We start from the raw sequence: 21,751 nt of genomic DNA, 5'->3' as shown, positions 1-21,751 counted from the left end.
AGCAATCAGTCGTAGAATTAAGTTGCTTTAATATGACATTTGTAGTCACAATGCAGACCAGATTTCGACCTGTGTCAGGTCATTATCAATGCTAAAACAAATACAAGAGTATATATTACAATGTGATTTACAAAAGTTATGAGTCCATCACATCGTTGTCTATTAATGTTACCATTACATACCAGTGCGTAATTGTAGCAGTTGTTCTTGCTCAAGTGAATGCTTACACAGTTCAACCGTTACTGTCATAAAATTATATGTTGGTTTCACAGTACACATCGGTTTTGCGTATGGTGCCCCCTATGAGCTGCGCCTGAAGTCTACAGTTTTGACGACATTTTTTGTAATATTTATGTTGTATAGTAACTAAGTAGTAACATGAAATTATTATGAGTAAAAATATGTAAAATTACAATTCTTACTTTTTCTCATGTCTGTAATGTGCTAGATGTTTAAAATTACTATAGCACGTAACAGTGACAGTCTATGCCTCATGGGCTAAAATTAATTATAAAACTGATTGGCTATGCAAAGTATGTTATAGGAAGTATTGCATATTTTGTCATGTTGGGACCTGTGTTAACTTAATTAGTTGTTACTTAACAAAAGATATAACGTGAACTTTATTTACAAAATGCACTTTGTTGGCACTAGTAGTGCTTGTAAGCATCATTTCAATATGTCGCACATAGTGGCTGAAAAATAAGAACAATATGATATAGCGTGATCTTTTGAACACTTATTTTTGAAAAATGACAGTTTTACGTATTAATAGCTGCTAACAGTAACCCTCATGAGTTTGTGTGTTATTCTAATGCAATAAGTTATGTAAATATAGTGTTATGAAAGTGGTACTCGTTTAGATCTTATGCAAGTGGCTGCTACATAATGGCGTGAGGTTATGATTGATCTTTGAGACCCCCTGGATCGAATTTTTCACTGCTTTCAAGTAGGCAGTTTTCAAACAATTCCCAAAAATGGGCGTTTTTCATTATGACCTGATCATTGATCAGGATACACTTAGCATTTCTTTGGTGGCAAAAGATCTACGCCTCCTCAAGAAGATCGAGGAGTCCACCCTTCTTCGCCTCTATGTAGCAACCTTACATTTGACGTTAACATTGGCAATCTATGTTTAGTTGACAATAAATGTGCAGCCAGACTTGATTTCTCTGCTGCGCCTTTTCTTTCTAGAGCATGTTCCTTAAACCTAGTTTCCAGTCTCCTCCCTGTCTGACCTATGTAACATGCTCCACAATCAGGACAATCAATTTTATAAACCCCAGATGAATCAAGTACATGTTTTACATCTACAGTATGTTGTAAGATACATCCTAAATTATTTGTTGTTCCAAAGGCTACTTTCACTTTGTATTTTCTGAAAATTGATGCAATTCTCATGCTCATTTTCCCATAATAATGCAAGGTGACAAATTTTGTACTTTCTTTTGGTATATTTTTTCTCTACATTCCTATATATCATATCGACAAATGTGTTAGGATAATTATTCGCTTTAGTGATATATCTTATAGTTGCCATTTTATTGCATGTTCTTCTTCTGACAACTGAATGGCAAATACACGATTAATGGCAAAATTAAAAAACGCCTTTTTATGTTGAATGGGATGCTTTGATGCATAGTCTACAATACCATCTGTGCATGTTTTTCTTGCGAAAGATACCAATTGTGTGCCTACCATTCTTTCTCTGGATTGATAAATCTAGAAAATTTATGGAACCATTTATCTCAATTTCACCAGTAAACTTTATTGATTTCATGCCAACCATTGAAACGTGGATAGTATGTTATCAATTACTTCTTCATTCCCTTTTACTAACAACAGTGTGTCATCTACGTATCTATAATAATATACAATTTTTTCTGCCCATAATGGGTTTTCTGTAAAGATTTTGTTCTCAAGATGGTTTATAAATATGTCCGCTAGTATACCAGATATTGAGCTCCCCATACTAACACCGTTTTTTTGAGAAAAGACTGTACCATTAAATTTAAAATAGTTAAATTCCAAAATTAGCTTCAATAACCCAATGAACGCCTCAATTTCCCTTTTTGAAAGCCAATTTTGCTCTAGAAAATTGCAATAGATTACCTGTATGGTTTCGTCAATAGGTATGTTTGTATATAAGTTTACAATGTCTAGAGAGACCAATTTCATTTCATCCATTATTGGTGTATTTCTAATTTTCTTCACTAACTCAGTACTGTTTTTTTATAGAGAATTGACTGCGGGGTTTTTAGTTGGTTTTAAGAAACCGCAGACACTTTTTCGCGACCTTATAAAATGGACTGTCCCTGCTGTCTACCGCTGGACATATTGGGTAACCGGGTTTGTGTATTTTTACAAATGGCATAGCGAAAAACAACAGAACGAACTTAATACAAGTTTTAAGAAGCACATTACCAAGTATCACATCAAAAAAAGTGTTTGTTGTCGATGTTCCATTTAGATATGATCTTGCAAAACAATCCTGCATGAATCGTGAGGTATTGGAAGTAAACAAACGGCTATATCACCTGTGTTCGAAATCCAAATACCGCAATCATTAAAACTAGCGAGTTTGACAGGGAGTGCTATACATGACAAGGAGTCCATCTCAACAACCAAGGAAGAAGATTAATCTCGAAACTGATTACCAAAACTGTGAGTAAAGAAATGGCCACCTTTACAGTAATACTGCTGGACTAGGGAAACCTGTAAAGCCTGCTGGTCTGTCTGGCAAAATATTAACAGATATTTTCCAGCAGGATCAAAATAATCTTCAAACCATTCACTCTGAGCCCAGAAAACTAGATGTATGCAAACATTGTCAAAATGGGGTCCGGCTACCAGCAATAGACTTACAAGACACCATGCATCTTTCCTCTTGCTGTGAAAAATCAATATTATTCATGCACATAAATATTAGATCTCTGAAATGTAAGGCTGATGAACTTGGTGTTGTATTGAATGAAAAAAATAGAATAGTATTATGTATTAATGAACACTGGTTAAGAGAAGAAGAGATAAAACTGTATGTACCACCATGTTTTAATTTAATTGCAAGGTACTGCAGACTCAATGAAGCTTATGGGGGTTCCTCAATATATATAAGTGACAACCTAGGGTTACGATATACTGTGCTTGATGTTAGGGACATACGTGTTAAAGGCATTCTTGAAGTGGCTGTCATGCTACTACCAACATTAAAGCTCACAGTTATTTCAATATACCATTCTCCTGATAGTGAAGCCGATCAATTTGTAGAGTGTTTAGATAAACTGATTCACCGTACAGAAAAATGTACCAAACACAAGACAGTAATTTTAGGAGATTTAAATTTTGATGTAAGGAAAAAAAACACAAAAATAATAATTTGCTTAACATGCTAAGATCCCATAATCTCTTCTGTGCAAATTATAGTTCCACAAGACAACTTTCTTTTCTCGACAATTTTATCACAAATATACATAAAGATGATTTTCAATTGGAACTCCTTAATGACGGCCATCTGACAGATCACAAAGGTTTCTGGGTAAAACTAACAATTACTGAAACAATGGGGGATTGTGAACCAACCTGGTATGTCAGGTTATTAAATGATAAAAGCATAAATAGCTTCAGGGATAAGCTGAAGGGACTAAACTGGAATAATATAATATATGCTTCCAACAATGTTTTGAGGAGGCTTGTAGCAGGTTTGTTAGTGCTCTATTTGAAATTTTCAGCACCTCCTATACAATGGTTACCAAACGAAACAAAACTATGGCAAGAAAGAATGGTCGAACTAATCCACATAGGTTATTCACACCATATTTACAGAAGCTCAAGATTAATGGTTTTGATATCCTATGATAAGGTAAAAAATGGTAGTGTTGACAATGCAACATGTGTTAGCCGCAAGAGACACTATAGATCACAAATCAGATTAGCAAAATGTAGAGCAAATGATAACTTCATCAAAAACTTCAATAATAGGTGTAAGGCTGTGTGGAGGGTCATTAAAGCAGAATTAGGTACAGGTAGTCATAGTCTAAAAGTTACAACTTACGTTAATGTCACCCCAGATGAATTTTTTAGGCCTAAATATGTCTGCTTGTGTCTGTGTATGTGCGGATGGATATGTGTGCGTGTGTGTGTGTGTGTGTGTGTGTGTGTGTGTGTGTGTGTGTGTGTGCGCGCGAGTGTACACCTTTCCTTTTTTTCCCCTAAGGGAAGTCTTTCCGCTCCCGGGTTTGGAATGACTCCTTACCCTCTCCCTTAAAACCCACATCCTTTTGTCTTTCCCTCTCCTTCCTGAAGAAGCAACCATCGGTTGCGAAAGCTAGTAATTCTGTGTGTGTGTTTGTGTGTTTTGTTCTTGTGCCTGTCTGCCGGCGTTTTCCCGCTTGGTAAGTCTTGGAATCTTTGTTTTTAATATATTTTTCCCATGTGGAAGTTTCTTTCTATTTTATTTACATCAAATAAATGTGACAGAGTAGATTCAGCCCTCCATGCCTCCTAATCAGTTGATCAACATCTCTGTAGCACAGTCATTGGGAATCATTCAGTTCATTAACATTGTGAAGTAAGTTATGTTATGAGTAATATCTTTTGTAAAAGTACTTTGAGTCTGCAGGATTAATTCACTTTGACAAAATCATATATTCACTGTACTTTATGTGTGTTGATAAACTCAGGACCCATTTGTGAAAATGCACTCTAGAAATATTGCCACTGAAAATACTGTGTAGTCCAGTGGAAGTGTGTAGCTGTGATCAATATTCTATACAAAACTTTATGGACAATCTGATCTTTATATTATTTTAAATGATAGTAGATGTGAAGTTGATGCTGTATTGTATACATCATTACAAAACCTGGTATAAAACTAAATTACAGCCAGAAACCAGACAATGGACATTCAGTGATGAGTTAGTGAGATCCACCTATCACAAATGATGTATGTTACAAATGGTGCCCCTATAGTGAACCAAGATTTAGGCCAGTTAGACATAAGTGAATCATTCAATATCATCCATATCTAAATCTGCACTTTGAAAACCATTGTGAGGTGCATGGCAGAGGGTTCACCTCATTGCACCAGTTTATAGGATTTATTTCAGTGCCATTCACATGTGGAGCATGGAAGAATGATTGTTTGAATGCCTCTGTGCATGCAGTAATTATGCTAATCTTATCCAACAATCCATATGTGAGCACCATGTAGGGGGTTGTGATATATTTTTAGAGTAGTCCTTTAAATCTGGTTCTTGAAACTTTGTTAACAGACTTTCTTGGAACAGTTTACATTTATCTTCAAGAGTCTTTCAGCTCAGTTCCTTCAGTATCTCTGTGACACTCTTCCACAGAATAAACAGACCTGTGACTATTTGTGCTGTCCTTCTCTGTATATGTTCAATACCCCCTGTTAGTGTTATCTGGTATGGGTCCCACACACATGAGCAGTATTCTAGAACCAGTTGCACAAATGATTTGTAAGGAATCTCCTTTGTAGACTGTTTGCACTTCTCCAGAATTATACCAACAAACCAAAGTCTACCATCTTCTTCACATATGACTAAATCTATATGATCCCTACAACCCTAGAAAGTGTTAGATATTTGTATGAGTTTTCTGATTCCAACAGTGACTCATTGATATTATAGTCATAGGATGCTACTCTCTTTCTTTCTTTCTTTCTTTTCAGTTTTAAAATACACATTGCTCCATGGGGTCATGGGTTTTGCAGAAGCATTAGATACATTGGAGCATTTTCGGTCTTACCTTTTTCTTATTTGTTTGAAATTAACAAGGATGTTTTCATAAGTTACAACTCATAAATTTGAAATCCCAGAAAGAAGGTCGTCCTATGAATTTTACTTTAAAATTGAAAAGTGTGAGTGGGAGCATTGTTTTGAAGATAAATACTTTCTTAAAATAATGGAACTTTCCATCAGTTAATTTGTTTGAAACATAGCACAGGTTACACAAATCATGAAGTTTGTTTAGGATGTTCCCCACTACAATTATTATTCATTGTCTAAATAATATTTTTTACCCACAAAAATGTATGTGACTTAACAGCCATTTTTATGTAATGAGAAACATCTTACTTATAAAATGTAAGCAATATTTTATACAATCTTTTAAGTTTTGAGATGTTTACCTCCACACTAAAGCTGACACTTGCCTGTTATCTCTTCTTCTTCATTAGTTGGTGCCTCTGTAATGTGACATTGCTATGCTTCTGTCCTCTCTTAAATTCTGTAAGTTCATCTGCATATTACTGTTTGCCCATTGTAATCCTTCTTTCCCTTTCTTCTTATTGTTCTGACAAAATCCCAATCCTCTCCTCTTTTATATTTTTCTCAGTTGTCTTCGCTTGTTTATGCACCAAAGTAGTACAAATTAAAAATGAAGGCACATAACCTCTTGTATTTAAGGCTTTTGCAGACAATGACTAAATAGAGAATGAGAGAAATAAACAAAATAATTCAAATGGTCTTGAATGTTTATGACAGTTGAATAGGCTTTTTTAAATCCTTAAGCTCACTGTCTTTAAAATTAAGCTTCTGATACTTCTGAAATGTGACTTACTTAGACTCAGTTCTTCCAATACTTAGTACCATATCAGGCAACAAGTTTCCTCTCACTTTATATCCATTCATTGAAAAGCCTTTGCAAAAGTTCATTTCCAGGTTTTATGTGGATTGCATTTGAGTGAAGACTCCAGAAGCAAGCTTTTGCAGACGTGCTGCTGATGTCTACACATATGTCCCATTATTACAGATAACAGTGCCAAGATATGGAAATTTGCCAACCTCTTGTGATACTTTCTATTGCACTATAATTTGAGTAGTTACTTTTCCACTTATTATGCACATTGTGTTTTCTTATAACCTACAGAACTAGTCATTTCATCCAGCTTGGTAGTCACTAACTGTAAACTGTATGGTGTTTCAGCTGGAAGAAAAATGTCATGAACAAAACCAAGACCCATAAAACTTGCTTGCTCATTCAAAAGCATGCTTATTTTGGAGCTGGCCATATTTTTTTCTGATCATAAAATCTATAACTAATATGAGAAGGAATAGCGACAAAATGCATCCTTGTCTGACACTTGTCAGAATTCTAAGAGATGAGGTGTTTACACCTTCTATTTTTACACAGCAACCGGAGTCTAGATTCCTGTTTCTGAAAACATCAGTGAGATGTTCAGGAAGTTCACATAAGCAAACAGTATTCCACAATGATTGTTGGTATATATGGTCAGGAACATGTTTACAATCAACAAAGTTTATGTGCATGGACAGTCGAATTCCATCATTGTTCTATTATGTTTTCCTGAACCAGTATTTGTTCAGGGCAGAATATCCCACTTCAAAAGGTACACTTTTTAGAAAAATCAAGCAAAAGACGTTGCTTGGTGTTTTAACTGGACAAGGCTTGGGACCCGGTGATCTTTTTAATTTGTTCTGAGGGAAAACATTTTATTCATAATGATATGTGTGGCCACACCTGACATTTGTTTTTAGCAACACGAGCATGCATTCCAACAGATGGTGGACACACTGTTTCACCTTCATGTAGGTGCTTGTGTGCCACAGATGGAACAGTATTTTCAGAGGGCACTGATTTTGATAAGGATCCTCCTGTGTGGCACCCACCAATATGTATGCATCTCTGCATCAGTTTTTGCTATGAAGCTGACAGTGTGGACTAGCAGTCTCCAGTGGTGGACACTCACCTGAAAATGGCTGGAAGGTTGCCAGCCAAAATTCTGTGGCAAGAAGTCAACATGATCTGGCTGAAATCCTGAAACCTTATAGAATATTCAGTATTCTGGGAAAATTTCAAGATTTCCTAGGGATTTCTTTGTTTATTTTGAAAGAACGCAGTAACCTCAGTTTTATTTGGGTTTCCATTTATTAAGTAATCATTCAATTTTGTTGGATCTCTCATGTGCATAATATCTTTACTCTGGAAGACTAATGCTAGGTTGTCTACATACTGGATATTTGTGGAGTCTGTGCCTGGCACGTCATGGATGTGTATGTTAAATTGAATGGGGGCCAGAGCTGATCACTGAGGTAAGCCATTGTTTAGAGTCTTCCATCTGTTGGCTTGTCTATTCAAGATCTTAAAGTGCCTGTCAGGGAGTATATTTTTTACTATAAATGCCAGCTTTTGACATGGGATGATTTAAATAACCTTTGACATCAATCCCTCTCTCCACACAGTGTCATAAGCTGCCATACGATCCACAGAAACTGTAGCTGATTTAAGACACAATGAAACCTCACTTTTACAAGAGTTATCAATGTTAAGACATGGTTGTAGTAGCTCCATTTCCTAAAGCCACCTTGTTCAACAGGACTGAATTGATCAATGACAGCTTGAATGGTATGTAGAAAAAGCCTTTCTACTAGCTTATACATCACATTTTATCTTGTTGTTGTTGCGGTCTTCAGTCCTGAGACTGGTTTGATGCAGCTCTCCATGCTACTCTATCCTGTGCAAGCTTCTTCATCTCCCAGTACCTACTGCAACCTACATCCTTCTGAATCTGCTTAGTGTATTCATCTCTTGGTCTCCCTCTACGATTTTTACCCTCCACGCTGCACTCCAATACCAAATTGGTAATCCCTTGATGCCTCAGAACATGTCCTACCAACCAATCCCTTCTTCTAGTCAAGTTGTGCCACAAACTTCTCTTCTCCCCAATCCTATACAATACTTAGGCTGTTTGAAAAGCTTTGGTGTTCCCAGTTCTCATTGTTTTAAATATGATGGCCTTAGGAAACTGTGTATATGTGCCAACAAAGCCAGCAGATATATTTATCTGTTGTGTGTTCAAGAGTATGTCAGGTTCCTCAATGCAGAGATCAGATGAATAGTCTGTATATAGTTTTAGATGGGGCTTCTTTATGTACAATTCATTTTTCACAGTTTGTGTGTGTGCGTTGTCTATTTTAGTTCTCAAAATCTTATTAGTCTGGCTGCAGTACAACTGGCGTTCTCCTATGTGACTGTGCTTGATAGCTTGTGATCTGTACCAGGTTTTCTCATAAGGTTCCATGGTTTTTAACTAGAATGTGTAAAGTTGAGCCCTGCCATTGTTTTATGCCTTTTTTCTGTTCTTATTGAGAGTGCTCAAGAGGTCATCAACTGTCATGTATTTGCAAGATTCTTGATATTTAGCATGTAGCTCATTGCATTCTTGAGACCATCCAGGAATGTACGCTTTCTGGAATCCATGTAAAATATATTTCCTGTTATGAACTTTAGTTGCACCCATAAATAATTCATAATTGGATGGAATGCAGAGGTGAGGGGGAGGGGGAATCCACTGAAAAAAATTATCAAGATGTTTCTGAAACAGTTCCTTGTAAGTTCACAAGTTGAAGATTCCAATGAGGTTGAGGGATGGACATATCCTGCAAACTGAATCATTACACATCATTTCGATAAAATAATCATTCAAATAATTTATGGAACATGTAACTAACTAACAGCATCTGATGGAACCAGAATTAATCATCAACAATCAAGTTTCAGACCTGGGAAGAATTATAGATCTCAGGTTCTTAATCTAATCCAGTATACAGAAGATGCATTCAAAGCACACAATATTACAGGTGCAGCTTCATTGATGTGACAGCTGCTTATGATACTGTCAGTCACAGTTTATAGGTGAAAGAGATCTATGGGCTTATCGAGAGCTATGGTTTCACCATAGTCATTGAAAAATTACTTAAGGTTCTATGTGGACTTTCAGGGACAACACTGACACTGGCAAAAAAAAGTGGGTGAGTGGGAAAGGTGGTTGTTATGAAGATGTGTATTGTCCCTTGCTCTTGTTAACATCTGTGCTGATCATTTTCAGTTCTAGTCTACACCAGGAGTTTTCCTTACAAATGTGGCAACTCAAGTGAAGTTCACCTGAAAGATACTTTGAAAAAGGTGAAGTATCAACTACTATAATAATCAACTTCACTGTAACCAGATAAAGCATAACCTTGTGCTTCCCACATTAAAGACAGACAGACACATCATAAACTCTGTATCCTGTGGTAAGAAGTAGAATTGGATGCTCTATTATATCCAAAATTTTGTATGTCCCATTTGGTTGCACCCTGAGTTGCAACTAGCATTGCCGTAAATTTGAGTCTGAATGTGGAAGCCAGAAGTGATGTACTTAGGAAGGTAAACTGGCAACAAACGTATAAGACTCTTGCCCATGAGCTTTAAGAACAATGTCATTTTCAATCTCTTTGGTAATATATGCTTGCCCTGTGCGCTACAAGTCTGGCCATACCAAAGAAGTTGACAAGGCACCAAATGAGATGTACAGGCTTGTTACTGGATATTTATTTCCTGCATGACTTACCAAAACCTGGTCACCAAGCCTAGTCACCCATTACATGATGAAGTTCAAACGTTCCAGAGATTGAAGTCCAGGCTTTATGAAAAGCAGCATCTTCTTGCAATTGATTCCATCCAAAATAAGAATGAAAATGTGGAAGAACAACCTGGAAGCAACATTCATTGGCCTCAACCATCTGAAAATCTCCCTGCTAGCCACCAAAATAAGTGGACAATTTGCTTACTCTCAACCACTTATGCTGTGAATTCACAAGAACCAGATGTTATCCCCAAAAATAGGGATTTTCAGTCATCACTACCAGCTGTGGAGAAGTACAAACAATGAATCACTTGATCGCCTGCCAGATCTATTCCATGTCCTGAAACAAGGATAATTTATTTTAGGTGACTCCAACAAGTGCTCTTGATGTTACTTGCTTTTGGTCATCAATGTTGTAATCTTCTATGGCTCCTATTGCTGGACTTGTTTACTTTTGTAACTTGCATTATGAAACCTGTTTTTTAAATTAACATTATAACAACAAAGAAAAGCAAATGTAAGTTTTAATTTCTGTGTGACCAATAGTACTGTTATAAATAAAATGTGAAGTGAACTGAAATACCTCAATGAGAAGTATATCTAACTGCTATTTTATTGTATTTCCCAGGGCTTTGTTATAGCATACACATCAGACTTTATTCCTCGACTGGTGTACAAATATGCATATTCACCAGATGGTTCTCTAAAAGGTTACATTGATTTCAGCCTTTCAGGTAGAGTACAAGCTATTGTTGTAGTATGCCTATAACTTGATATTGTTTTTGTACTTCCACATCTAGCATATCATGTAATTATGTGCACTATTTTAATATTTCAGCATTCAATACATCTGACTATGGACCAGGTATGGGGCCAGATACAAGTCCTGGAGATTATTATCCTGAAGTGTGCTATTACCAGGGTTTTAGAAATCCCCCTGGCCATCCGCATCAATATGAGTACTCACCAGTTTACTGGCATGTCTTTGCTGCACGCATGTCTTTTGTTGTTGCATTTGAGGTAAGATTTGCAAGCAAAGTATTCGTCTTTGTTGGAGAACTGTTATTGCCTAGAAGTCAGTTTCATTAAGGGAAAGTGTTGTACCATGAGGATAGAGACATAAAACATATGTTGTTCCCTGTTCAATGATTCAATTTAGTGACTGATATTAGCATTCTATGAAGAAATGTGCACAAGAGACTATCACAAAAAGTTTCTGGCATTTCATACTGTTTCTTTTGTGAGATATGAGGTTGTATTTTGTGCAATATCTATAAATATTTGTAGTTCTACCACTGAAACCCTGCACAATATATTGATGTTGTTTGGAAGTTATTGATAATTCTTCAGTTACAGGACATTATGATGAGTAAAATCCTATATATTTTTAAAACTGGTAATATAAGATGTGGACATTTAAGCCTTTCTTCATCAGTCATGCGCCATCTTATAACCTGAAATGGAAAAAGGTCTTCTACCATGGAATATGTGAAATTTGCAAATGAACTGAGTTCCTGTAATGTTTTAACAATTTTACTAGCCTTGAAAATGGAAATTTGTGTCAGTTTCGAATAGCTTCTATTACAGATTTTATTTAACGTGATACTGGTTTTCGATAATACTTATACTTATCTGCTTTCACTTTCTGATTATGGGTGTGTAGCAGAGTAATAAAGTAATAGATAGCGTCATTGCGGTGTTGACACTCTTTTCTTAATTGCAATACTTTTAAATTTCAAATGAATATTTGTTTATAGGTACATGAGCATGTTTGCACTATTGCATAAATAATTTTCCATCTCCAGGAAAACCTTTTGCAGACCACTTATTATTAAACTTAGTATTAAAGAAACTTTTTGAATGATCTCCTTCTTGCAATTGCTCAATCTGATTTGAACATGAAAAAAAAAATTGTGTGCAAAATAGACATGTTACTATCAGTTACTTTCCTGATTGTTTCATTATTTTCATTTAAAGTATTAACATGAACAATCTTTTGGCAATTGACAGCTTCATGTTCATCCTTCTACTTAATTTGTACAATAGAAATTTCATGTCTGAGCCCTGACTCTACTTAATCCAGTTTCAGTTTTATTGTTCCCAATCCTGATTCTGTATTGCCCCGTCATCTATATTACCCATTTTTAGCTCAACTTTCACTTGTAGCCATTTCTTTGACACCTAGTTGGCTTGTAGCCATTTCTTTGACATCTAGTTCATTTCTGACCTCAACAATCGGAGTATTCAGTTCAGTAACTATTTCAAGTTTTGTTGTTAAAATATACTTATTTTTTTCTGAAATCTTGGTTTCTGTTATCCTCAGTTCTTTTTAAATCCTCTAATTTAGTTTTGAACTTTTGGTATCTATTTCCCTAAGTTCTTTCAAAATTTTGGTATCCATGTGGGTAAATTCTTTGCAAAACTGAACATGTTTCAGAAATTTTTCTATGCCTTTGAACATTTATTGCAGTATATTTTGAAAGTGTACTGAAGTCATGCTTGCATTTTGTACTAGACCAACCTGATCTAGCCCTGTTTATTCTAGACCTGACTGATTGAGTGGTACTGTGTTTACAGATGGTTAAACTATTCATACCTCATTCTCCTCCTCTTGTTCCTGTTTAATGTCATCTACTGACACTGCTAAATTCACCATATTGAAATACTTGCACAACACTGTTAGCAAAACAATTTATGATGTAAATGTATGTAGTCATTAGTAATATTCTGCTCACTTTCATAGAAAGCTATATGACACGGAAATGTAAATGAACTTTAGGAACTTACTTATTTGGTGTCATGAATAAACAGATGTCCCACTTTCAAAGTTGTCAAAAGCGATGGCAGCATCCATCATGGCATTGGTTTACATAAAATATCTTTTAAAATTCTTCTGTAACAGTACAGAATCTATTATTTACTGTGCATTAGAATGCTATGGTATGGCACCAACTGAAATGTGACTCACAGTTTTCAGCTCAGATCTATGATGGCTATTACGCATGAAATGATATTAGTGCAACAATCTCCAAATCTCAGAGGAAAGACATGCATTTTCAAATTTAATGCTGTTGACTTCTGTCACATTGAGCTTGTAGGCAATTAAAGTACTTAGTTGATTACTCCAGGATCCAATTTCATATTGTGCAGTTATTTTTTATAAAAGGTTCTTGTGGAATTTCAAACAAAACCAATCACTGTGTTATTCAGTGACATAATCACTTCCATTTATTCACTGGTAGAGCAACCCCGGTTCAAAGTAACAGGTTATTTCACAAAGGCTGTTATAATTTTATAGTACTTGACACAGAAGAGCACATCAAAATATATTTTACTCAACATCACAACAGAAAACCAACTCTATTTTTCATGCTTCAATGCCCAAAATAGCTAACTTACTTGTGGTACCACAGGAGTGATTATATGTTGCCCTTTAAGCAGACAATAGACAGGGAACAATATTTGCAATGAAGTGGATCAGGGTACCAGCAATTTTCATGAAAAAATTCTGTATTTATGTGGTGGCCATTATTTATCAAAATACTGTAACAGGTGTGGTAGTGAAATTGGCAGTTTTGAAACCTCCGCCTTTGATGCAGATTTGTTCACAGTGAAATAAAAGAAATATAGCATGAATTTACAATGCTTGCAATTTAAAATACTATCTCTTGAAAATGATATCATGTAAATGGCTACCATTTTCCTTCATACACTTTTCAAGTACTTTATGGAAGTTATACATCACATTTTGCAGCACTAGCACCAGAATTAGATTAAATTGGATAACCGTCAGTTCATGGATGGTGTGTGGTGGGCCACACCAGAAGATTTGATATTTTAAATGACCCCAAAGGAAGATATCACATGCCGAAAAGTCAGCGGATCTTGGTGACCAGGAAATGTCCCTGTTCTTGAAGAGGAGATGACCAGTAAACGTGTTCTATAGAGAAATAATGGAATGCATTTGAAGTGTGGCATGAAATCATCAAACTGTTGGAGTAGAAAATGGTTCAACATGTGAACATAACACCTGCCAGGTTAGCCAAGAGTGCTAATGTGCTGCTTCTGGACTCAGATAGGTGTGCTGGCCCCGAATCAAATCTGCCCAGTGTGCTGGCCAGCCTGGATGTCGTTTTTAGGTGGTTTTCTACATCCCACTAGGTGAATACCGTGCTGGTCCCCGTGTTCCACCTCAGTTACACTGCTCGCACACATCTGAACACATTTGCACCATTCCATAGATTACACTAGTCGCAGACAGTTGGGGCACACACTGGGGGGGGGGGGGCGGGGGGGGGGGGGGGGGGGGCTGGTGTGGCAGCAGGAAGGGCATCCGTCTCTTTGCAATGTAAACTAACCTTGCCAAATCCGATTAACCATGCCGACCCTGCATAACCACAGTAAAAGGCACAAGCGCTAGATAGATAGATAGACGTGAACATAACACTCTGTATTCCCAGTAAGAGCTTTGCCATGAATGTCTTCAAAACAATAAGTCCCTATGATTCCAAACCTTGGTAGCTGAGTAGTCAGCACGATGGAATGTCATACCTAATGGCCCGGGTCGATTCCTGGCTGGGTCGGAGATTTTTGCCACTCAGGCACTGGGTATTGTGTTGTCCTTATCATCATAATTTCATCCCCATTGACATGCAAGTTGCCGAAGTGGCGTCAACTCAAAAGACTTGCACCAGGCGAACGGTCTACCCGACGGGAGGCCCTAGCCACACGGCATTTTTTTTATTATTCCAAACAATGATACACTACACCACACTACCACTCTCCAACTGTGAATTGGCATTTTATGTAGCATTCCAGTATTTTCTAGTGACCAGTACGTAAAGTTTTGCTTATTAACAAATCCTGACACATCAAAATTGGCCTCATTGCTCATGATCAGATTGTCGCACAGGCTTGGATTGTTGTTCACGTGTTCCAACAGTTCCCAGCAAAAGTGTCGTCTCTTTGCAATGTTGCTGTGTTCAGTTTTTGCACTATTTGAATTTTGTATGGGTGGTATTGTCATTCCTTGTCCACTATTCACCATGTATTGTGATCCGATATGTCAAATTGCATCTCAACTGAACATTGATATCCAGGTTAATGGCCAATGCTTGTTGTGCAGATGACGCCACTCTCATTTTTTTATTCCTAACATAACATACAACCTCCAGGGTTGCCAAATTGACACATTAGCCTGGTACACTTATTAAATTTTTTTAGTTTCTGCATTTATAGTACAGGTAGTTTGAACATACTAGTTATTTGCATTTAATAGTTCAGGTAATTTTCTCAACACACATGTACTTTAAAGATAATTTTCCAGGGAATGTTACTTCCCAGTGTTGTGTATTATGTTGACAGCGAAAAAACTCAAACAGAATTCTGGTGTTGAAGGTATTTCAAGCCAGGGGTGTTTTGAAATTTTAAATTATGATGTTGTTGTTGTTGTTGTTGTCTTCAGTCCTGAGACTGGTTTGATGCAGCTCTCCATGCTACTCTATCCTGTGCAAGCTGCTTCATCTCCCAGTACCTACTGCAACCTACATCCTTCTGAATCTGCTTAGTGTACTCATCTCTCGGTCTCCCTCTACGATTTTTACCCTCCACGCTGCCCTCCAATGCTAAATTTGTGATCCCTTGATGCCTCAAAACATGTCCTACCAACCGATCCCTTCTTCTAGTCAAGTTGTGCCACAAACTTCTCTTCTCCCCAATACTATTCAATACCTTCTCATTAGTTACGTGATCTATCCACCTTATCTTCAGTATTCTTCTGTAGCACCACATTTCGAAAGCTTCTATTCTCTTCTTGTCCAAACTAGTTATCGTCCATATTTCACTTCCATACATGGCTACACTCCAAACAAATACTTTCAGAAACGACTTCCTGATACATAAATCTATATTCAATGTTAACAAATTTCTCTTCTTCAGAAACGCTTTCCTTGCCATTGCCAGTCTACATTTTATATCCTCTCTACTTCGACCATCATCAGTTATTTTACTTCCTAAATAGCAAAACTCCTTTACTACTTTAAGTGTCTCATTTCCTAATCTAATTCCCTCAGCATCACCCGATTTAATTTGACTACATTCCGTTATCCTCGTTTTGCTTTTGTTAATGTTCATCTTATATCCTCCTTTCAAGACACTGTCCATTCCGTTCAACTGCTCTTCCAAGTCCTTTGCCGTCTCTGACAGAATTACAATGTCATCGGCGAACCTCAAAGTTTTTACTTCGCCTCCATGAATTTTAATACCTACTCCAAATTTTTCTTTTGTTTCCTTTACTGCTTGCTCAATATACAGATTGAATAACATCGGGGAGAGGCTACAACCCTGTCTCACTCCTTTCCCAACCACTGCTTCCCTTTCATGCCCCTCGACTCTTATTACTGCCATCTGGTTTCTGTACAAATTATAAATAGCCTTTCGCTCCCTGTATTTTACCCCTGCCACCTTTAGAATTTGAAAAAGAGTATTCCAGTCAACATTGTCAAAAGCTTTCTCTAAGTCTACAAATGCTAGAAATGTAGGTTTGCCTTTTCTTAATCTTTCTTCTAAGATAAGTCGTAAGGTCAGTATTGCCTCACGTGTTCCAACATTTCGACGGAATCCAAACTGATCCTCCCCGAGGTCTGCATCTACCAGTTTTTCCATTCGTCTGTAAAGAATTCGCGTTAGTATTTTGCAGCTGTGGCTTATTAAACTGATAGTTCGGTAATTTTCACATCTGTCAGCACCTGCTTTCTTTGGGATTGGAATTATTATATTCTTCTTGAAGTCTGAGGGTATTTCGCCTGTCTCATACATCTTGCTCACCAGCTGGTAGAGTTTTGTCATGACTGGCTCTCTCAAGGCCGTCAGTAGTTCTAATGGAATGTTGTCTACTCCGGGGGCCTTGTTTCGACTCAGGTCTTTCAGTGCTCTGTCAAACTCTTCACGCAGTATCGTATCTCCCATTTCGTCTTCATCTACATCCTCTTCTATTTCCATAATATTGTCCTCAAATACATCGCCCTTGTATAAACCTTCTATATACTCCTTCCACCTTTCTGCCTTCCCTTCTTTGCTTAGAACTGGGCTGCCATCTGAGCTCTTGATATTCATACACGTGGTTCTCTTCTCTCCAAAGGTCTCTTTAATTTTCCTGTAGGCAGTATCTATCTTACCCCTAGTGAGATAAGCTTCTACATCCTTACATTTGTCCTCTAGCCATCCCTATTTAGCCATTTTGCACTTCCTGTCGATCTCATTTTTGAGACGTTTGTATTCCTTTTTGCCTGCTTCATTTACTGCATTTTTATATTTTCTCCTTTCATCAATTAAATTCAATATTTCTTCTGTTAACCGAGGGTTTCTACTAGTCCTCGTCTTTGTACCTACTTGATCCTCTGCTGCCTTCACTACTACATCCCTCAGAGCTACCCATTCTTCTTCTACTGTATTTCTTTCCCCTATTCCTGTCAATTGTTCCCTTATGCTCTCTCTGAAACTCTGTACAACCTCTGGTTCTTTCAGTTTATCCAGGTCCCATCCCCTTAATTTCCCACATTTTTGCAGTTTCTTCAGTTTTAATCTACAGGTCATAACCAATAGATTGTGGTCAGAGTCCACATCTGCCCCTGGAAATGTCTTACAACTTAAAACCTGGTTCCTAAATCTCTGTCTTACCATTATATAATCTATCTGATACCTTTTAGTATCTCCAGGGTTCTTCCACGTATACAACCTTCTTTCATGATTCTTAAACCAAGTGTTAGCTATGATTAAGATGTGCTATGTGCAAAATTCTACTAGGCGGCTTCCTCTTTCATTTCTTAGCCCCAATTCATATTCACCTACTATGTTTCCTTCTCTCCCTTTTCCTACACTCGAATTCCAGTCACCCATTACTATTAAATTTTCATCTCCCTTCACTATCTGAATAATTTCTTTTATTTCATCCTACATTTCTTCAATTTCTTCATCATCTGCAGAGCTAGTTGGCATATAAACTTGTACTACTGTAGTAGGTGTGGGCTTCGTATCTATCTTGGCCACAATAATGCGTTCACTATGCTGTTTGTAGTAGCTTACCCGCATTCCTATTTTCCTATTCATTATTAAACCTACTCCTGCATTACCCCTATTTGATTTTGTGTTTATAACCCTGTAGTCACCTGACCAGAAGTCTTGTTCCTCCTGCCACCGAACTTCACTAATTCCCACTATATCTAACTTTAACCTATCCATTTCTCTTTTTAAATTTTCTAACCCACCTGCCCGATTAAGGGATCTGACATTCCACGCTCCGATCCGTAGAACGCCAGTTTTCTTTCTCCTGATAACGACATCCTCCTGAGTAGTCCCCACCCGGAGATCCGAATGGGGGACTATTTTACCTTCGGAATATTTTACCCAAGAGGATGCCATCATCATTTAATCATACAGTAAAGCTGCATGTCCTCGAGAAAAATTATGGCTGTAGTTTCCCCTTGCTTTCAGCCGTTCGCAGTACCAGCACAGCAAGGCCGTTTTGGTTAATGTTGCAAGGCCAGATCAGTCAATCATCCAGACTGTTGCCCCTGCAGCTACTGAAAAGGCTGCTGCCCCTCTTCAGGAACCACACGTTTGTCTGGCCTCTCAACAGATACCCCTCCGTTGTGGTTGCACCTACGGTACGGCCATCTGTATCACTGAGGCACGCAAGCCTCCCCACCAACGGCAAGGTCCATGGTTCATGGGGGGAGTAAATTGTGATATAATTTAAATATTACTTATTTCAATAACTCAGTAGGAATTTGGTAAGAAATGAACTGCATTCCACATACTCTGTTTCCTAAGCTTCCTTATGAGCTTGAAATTCTTAAGAAGATAATTACTTTTTGTAATCAGCAAATTTGCAAGTGATAAATTTCATTAATTAATTTTTCGATAATAACCTCTAATAATTCATGTGGCTGTTTAGTCACTTACAAACACTGTAGCTGTTATCATACTAAATTGAGTGCCAGTGTTGATTAAATTGCACTGCAATTTATTGGTTTTGGGTATCTGCAAATTTCAGACATGAGTGCAGTTATGGCTTGTGAGAAAACTTTGCTACATAGGTATCATAGATGGTATGTGACACCTTGTTATTTCAGTTACAAGAATTATTAGTTGTCAGCTGTGTATAGAAGCTTTTAGGGGTGAACCCAGTATTGAGCACCATGATAGCAGTGTTCAATACCATACCAATTTCCTTACTGAATCAACCGATACATAGTATATCATGTTCATAAAATTTACTCAAGGAAGAAGGGTAATTACACATGGATGTGACTGATGTACATCTTGTCACATGGCCACATTATCCATGCTATGGCTTACATATCACCACATGTTTGTCTTCCACTGTAAGGTGGCAATCATAGTCACTAGTTGGTGACAAGTGAGCTTGGGTTCTGCCTCCTGCAATTATTCATCATTCAACATTTATCATTTCTGGAAGGGTATTTATTATTTATAGAATTCTGGAATTTGACAGAACGTTGTACGGGGTGGGGCAAATACAAGTGGCACAGAGAACAATGTCTCAGGGCACCAAGAAACACAGCGGAAGAAAGGAAATACAGGAGATGTCGAAAGTGGATGCCATCCATCTCTTGGCACTTTTGGGTCCTGGTCAGAAAGTTGTTGAAGGTGGAATGAAGCTGGACTGATGGAATTGCTGCAGTCTCATCCGAAATGCTCTGCTGCAGTTCTTGAAGACTAGTAGAGCTGCTGTGACACACCTTAGACTTGAGGGCTCCCCACACAAAGTAATCGCACACTGACAGATCAGGTGACGTGGGTGGCCACATAGGTCTGCAACAGATTGGCTTCTGCTAACATCTCTGGCAGGAGTGAAAATCATGTAAATGTATTCTAAGGTTTGGGCTCCTGTATGGGCGTGTGCAGTTGTTCCATCTTGTTGGAAGTAAATGTAAGTCTTTTCCTCCTCTGTTATATGCATACATTCATGTCCAATCATATCCACTTGTCTGGCCACTTTTGTTTGCCCCAGCTTATACTTGTATATATGTATAAATAGGAGCATTCCCTGCAGAGGCAATTCAGCTCCATGTGTACTCAATACACCAGTCAGTGTGAAGTGTTAGTTCTCATTGGTGACCATGCTCTCATAACTGATACTTGATTCTGGATTGCACATGATATACTGCAGTTTGATGGAGGCACTGGGTGACTCAGGCATTGACATCACCATAGCTCCAACAAGGCTATGCAGAAACAATCTCTTCATGAACAGGAATCTCAGTACAAATAGTAAATTTCTCCTACAGTCTATATTATCAAGATACCTATGGACACAAAAGCATTGGTGAGCAAGACACACAACAGGCATTCAGCAGTATTTTCAGGAAATACTGACCAGGAACTAATGAAATGGCTAAAAGGATTAGGGCATGACATGGACAATAGATTCAAGGTGTGGTTTGAGAATGGGGGAAAGCTGAGACATGGGAACAAATTTTAAGTAGCAGTTAAGAAAACATTTGGCAACTACTAGCAGAAAATCCACAAAACAGAAGAACAACTGAAGAGCAGAGGGAAATTACACTGTCATATGTACTGAATGTTTTGGTGATGTGTCATACAGTAAATCTTAAAATGATAGAAGCTAACAGTGTTTTACCCTCAATGAAGAGTGTGACAAAGGCTAGCTGTCAAGCACTTGTTTTGATGGAAGTCATGACAACAGAAGACTTCATCACTGTTGCACCTATAACATTCTCACCCTTACTAAAAAAATCCCTTGATGAAACATGCTGTTGTTCATTTTGCCTTCTTCTTCTTCTTCTTCTTCTTCTTCTTCTTCTCTCTCTCTCTCTCTCTCTCTCTCTCTCTCTCTCTCTCTCTCTCTCTCTCTCTCTCTCTCTCTCTCTCTTGTATTAAACCAACCTGGTTAGCATGCTAGACTGATGGGCAATACCTGAGAATCTGTTAAACAACGTATTATGTGCTTCCAGGTTTTCATCTGAGTCTTCTTTTTATGCACAGTGTTTTAATGAACAACAAAGTTGTCTTCTTCAAGTGCTGTGAGTTGTGATGTATGTGTACTCACTGCCTGGACACCAACCGGACTGAACTACTGTAGTTCTTGTGCTGCTATTTACAGCTGAGTTCAACTCATAATGCTGTCAATGTCCTTTGATGCTTTGTTATTTTTCTGAGCCCACAAGGATATTTTGTGAAACCCGCAGTCTCTCAGCATTTCCCCTGTGCTGGATGTGATGGCTAGCAAGATCTTAATGCTTTGAGTGCTGGACCCCAAGGTTTTCTTATATTGAAACTACTGTCTCTGTCAGATTTTCCAACACCTTTCCTTTTATAAAC

At 37.6% G+C, this 21,751-nt stretch overlaps 1 protein-coding gene across 3 annotated transcripts in view; it reads left to right on the top strand.

Annotated features, from left to right (window-relative positions):
* Nucleotides 1-21,751, top strand: part of LOC126284207 (anoctamin-5-like) — a 333,989-nt gene that overhangs the window by 279,399 nt on the left and 32,839 nt on the right. For all 3 annotated transcript variants that reach the window (XM_049982972.1, XM_049982973.1, XM_049982974.1), the window contains 2 exons: nucleotides 11,016-11,121; nucleotides 11,226-11,407. In XM_049982972.1, the coding sequence (XP_049838929.1) occupies nucleotides 11,016-11,121; nucleotides 11,226-11,407 (288 nt within the window). The remainder of the gene's footprint in view (nucleotides 1-11,015; nucleotides 11,122-11,225; nucleotides 11,408-21,751) is intronic.

This window comes from Schistocerca gregaria, chromosome 8 (assembly GCF_023897955.1).
Source record: "Schistocerca gregaria isolate iqSchGreg1 chromosome 8, iqSchGreg1.2, whole genome shotgun sequence".
NCBI classification, from domain to species: Eukaryota; Metazoa; Arthropoda; class Insecta; order Orthoptera; family Acrididae; genus Schistocerca; species Schistocerca gregaria.
The sequence above is the reverse complement of the archived record's forward strand: the minus strand, read 5'-3'. Positions and strand labels throughout refer to the sequence as shown.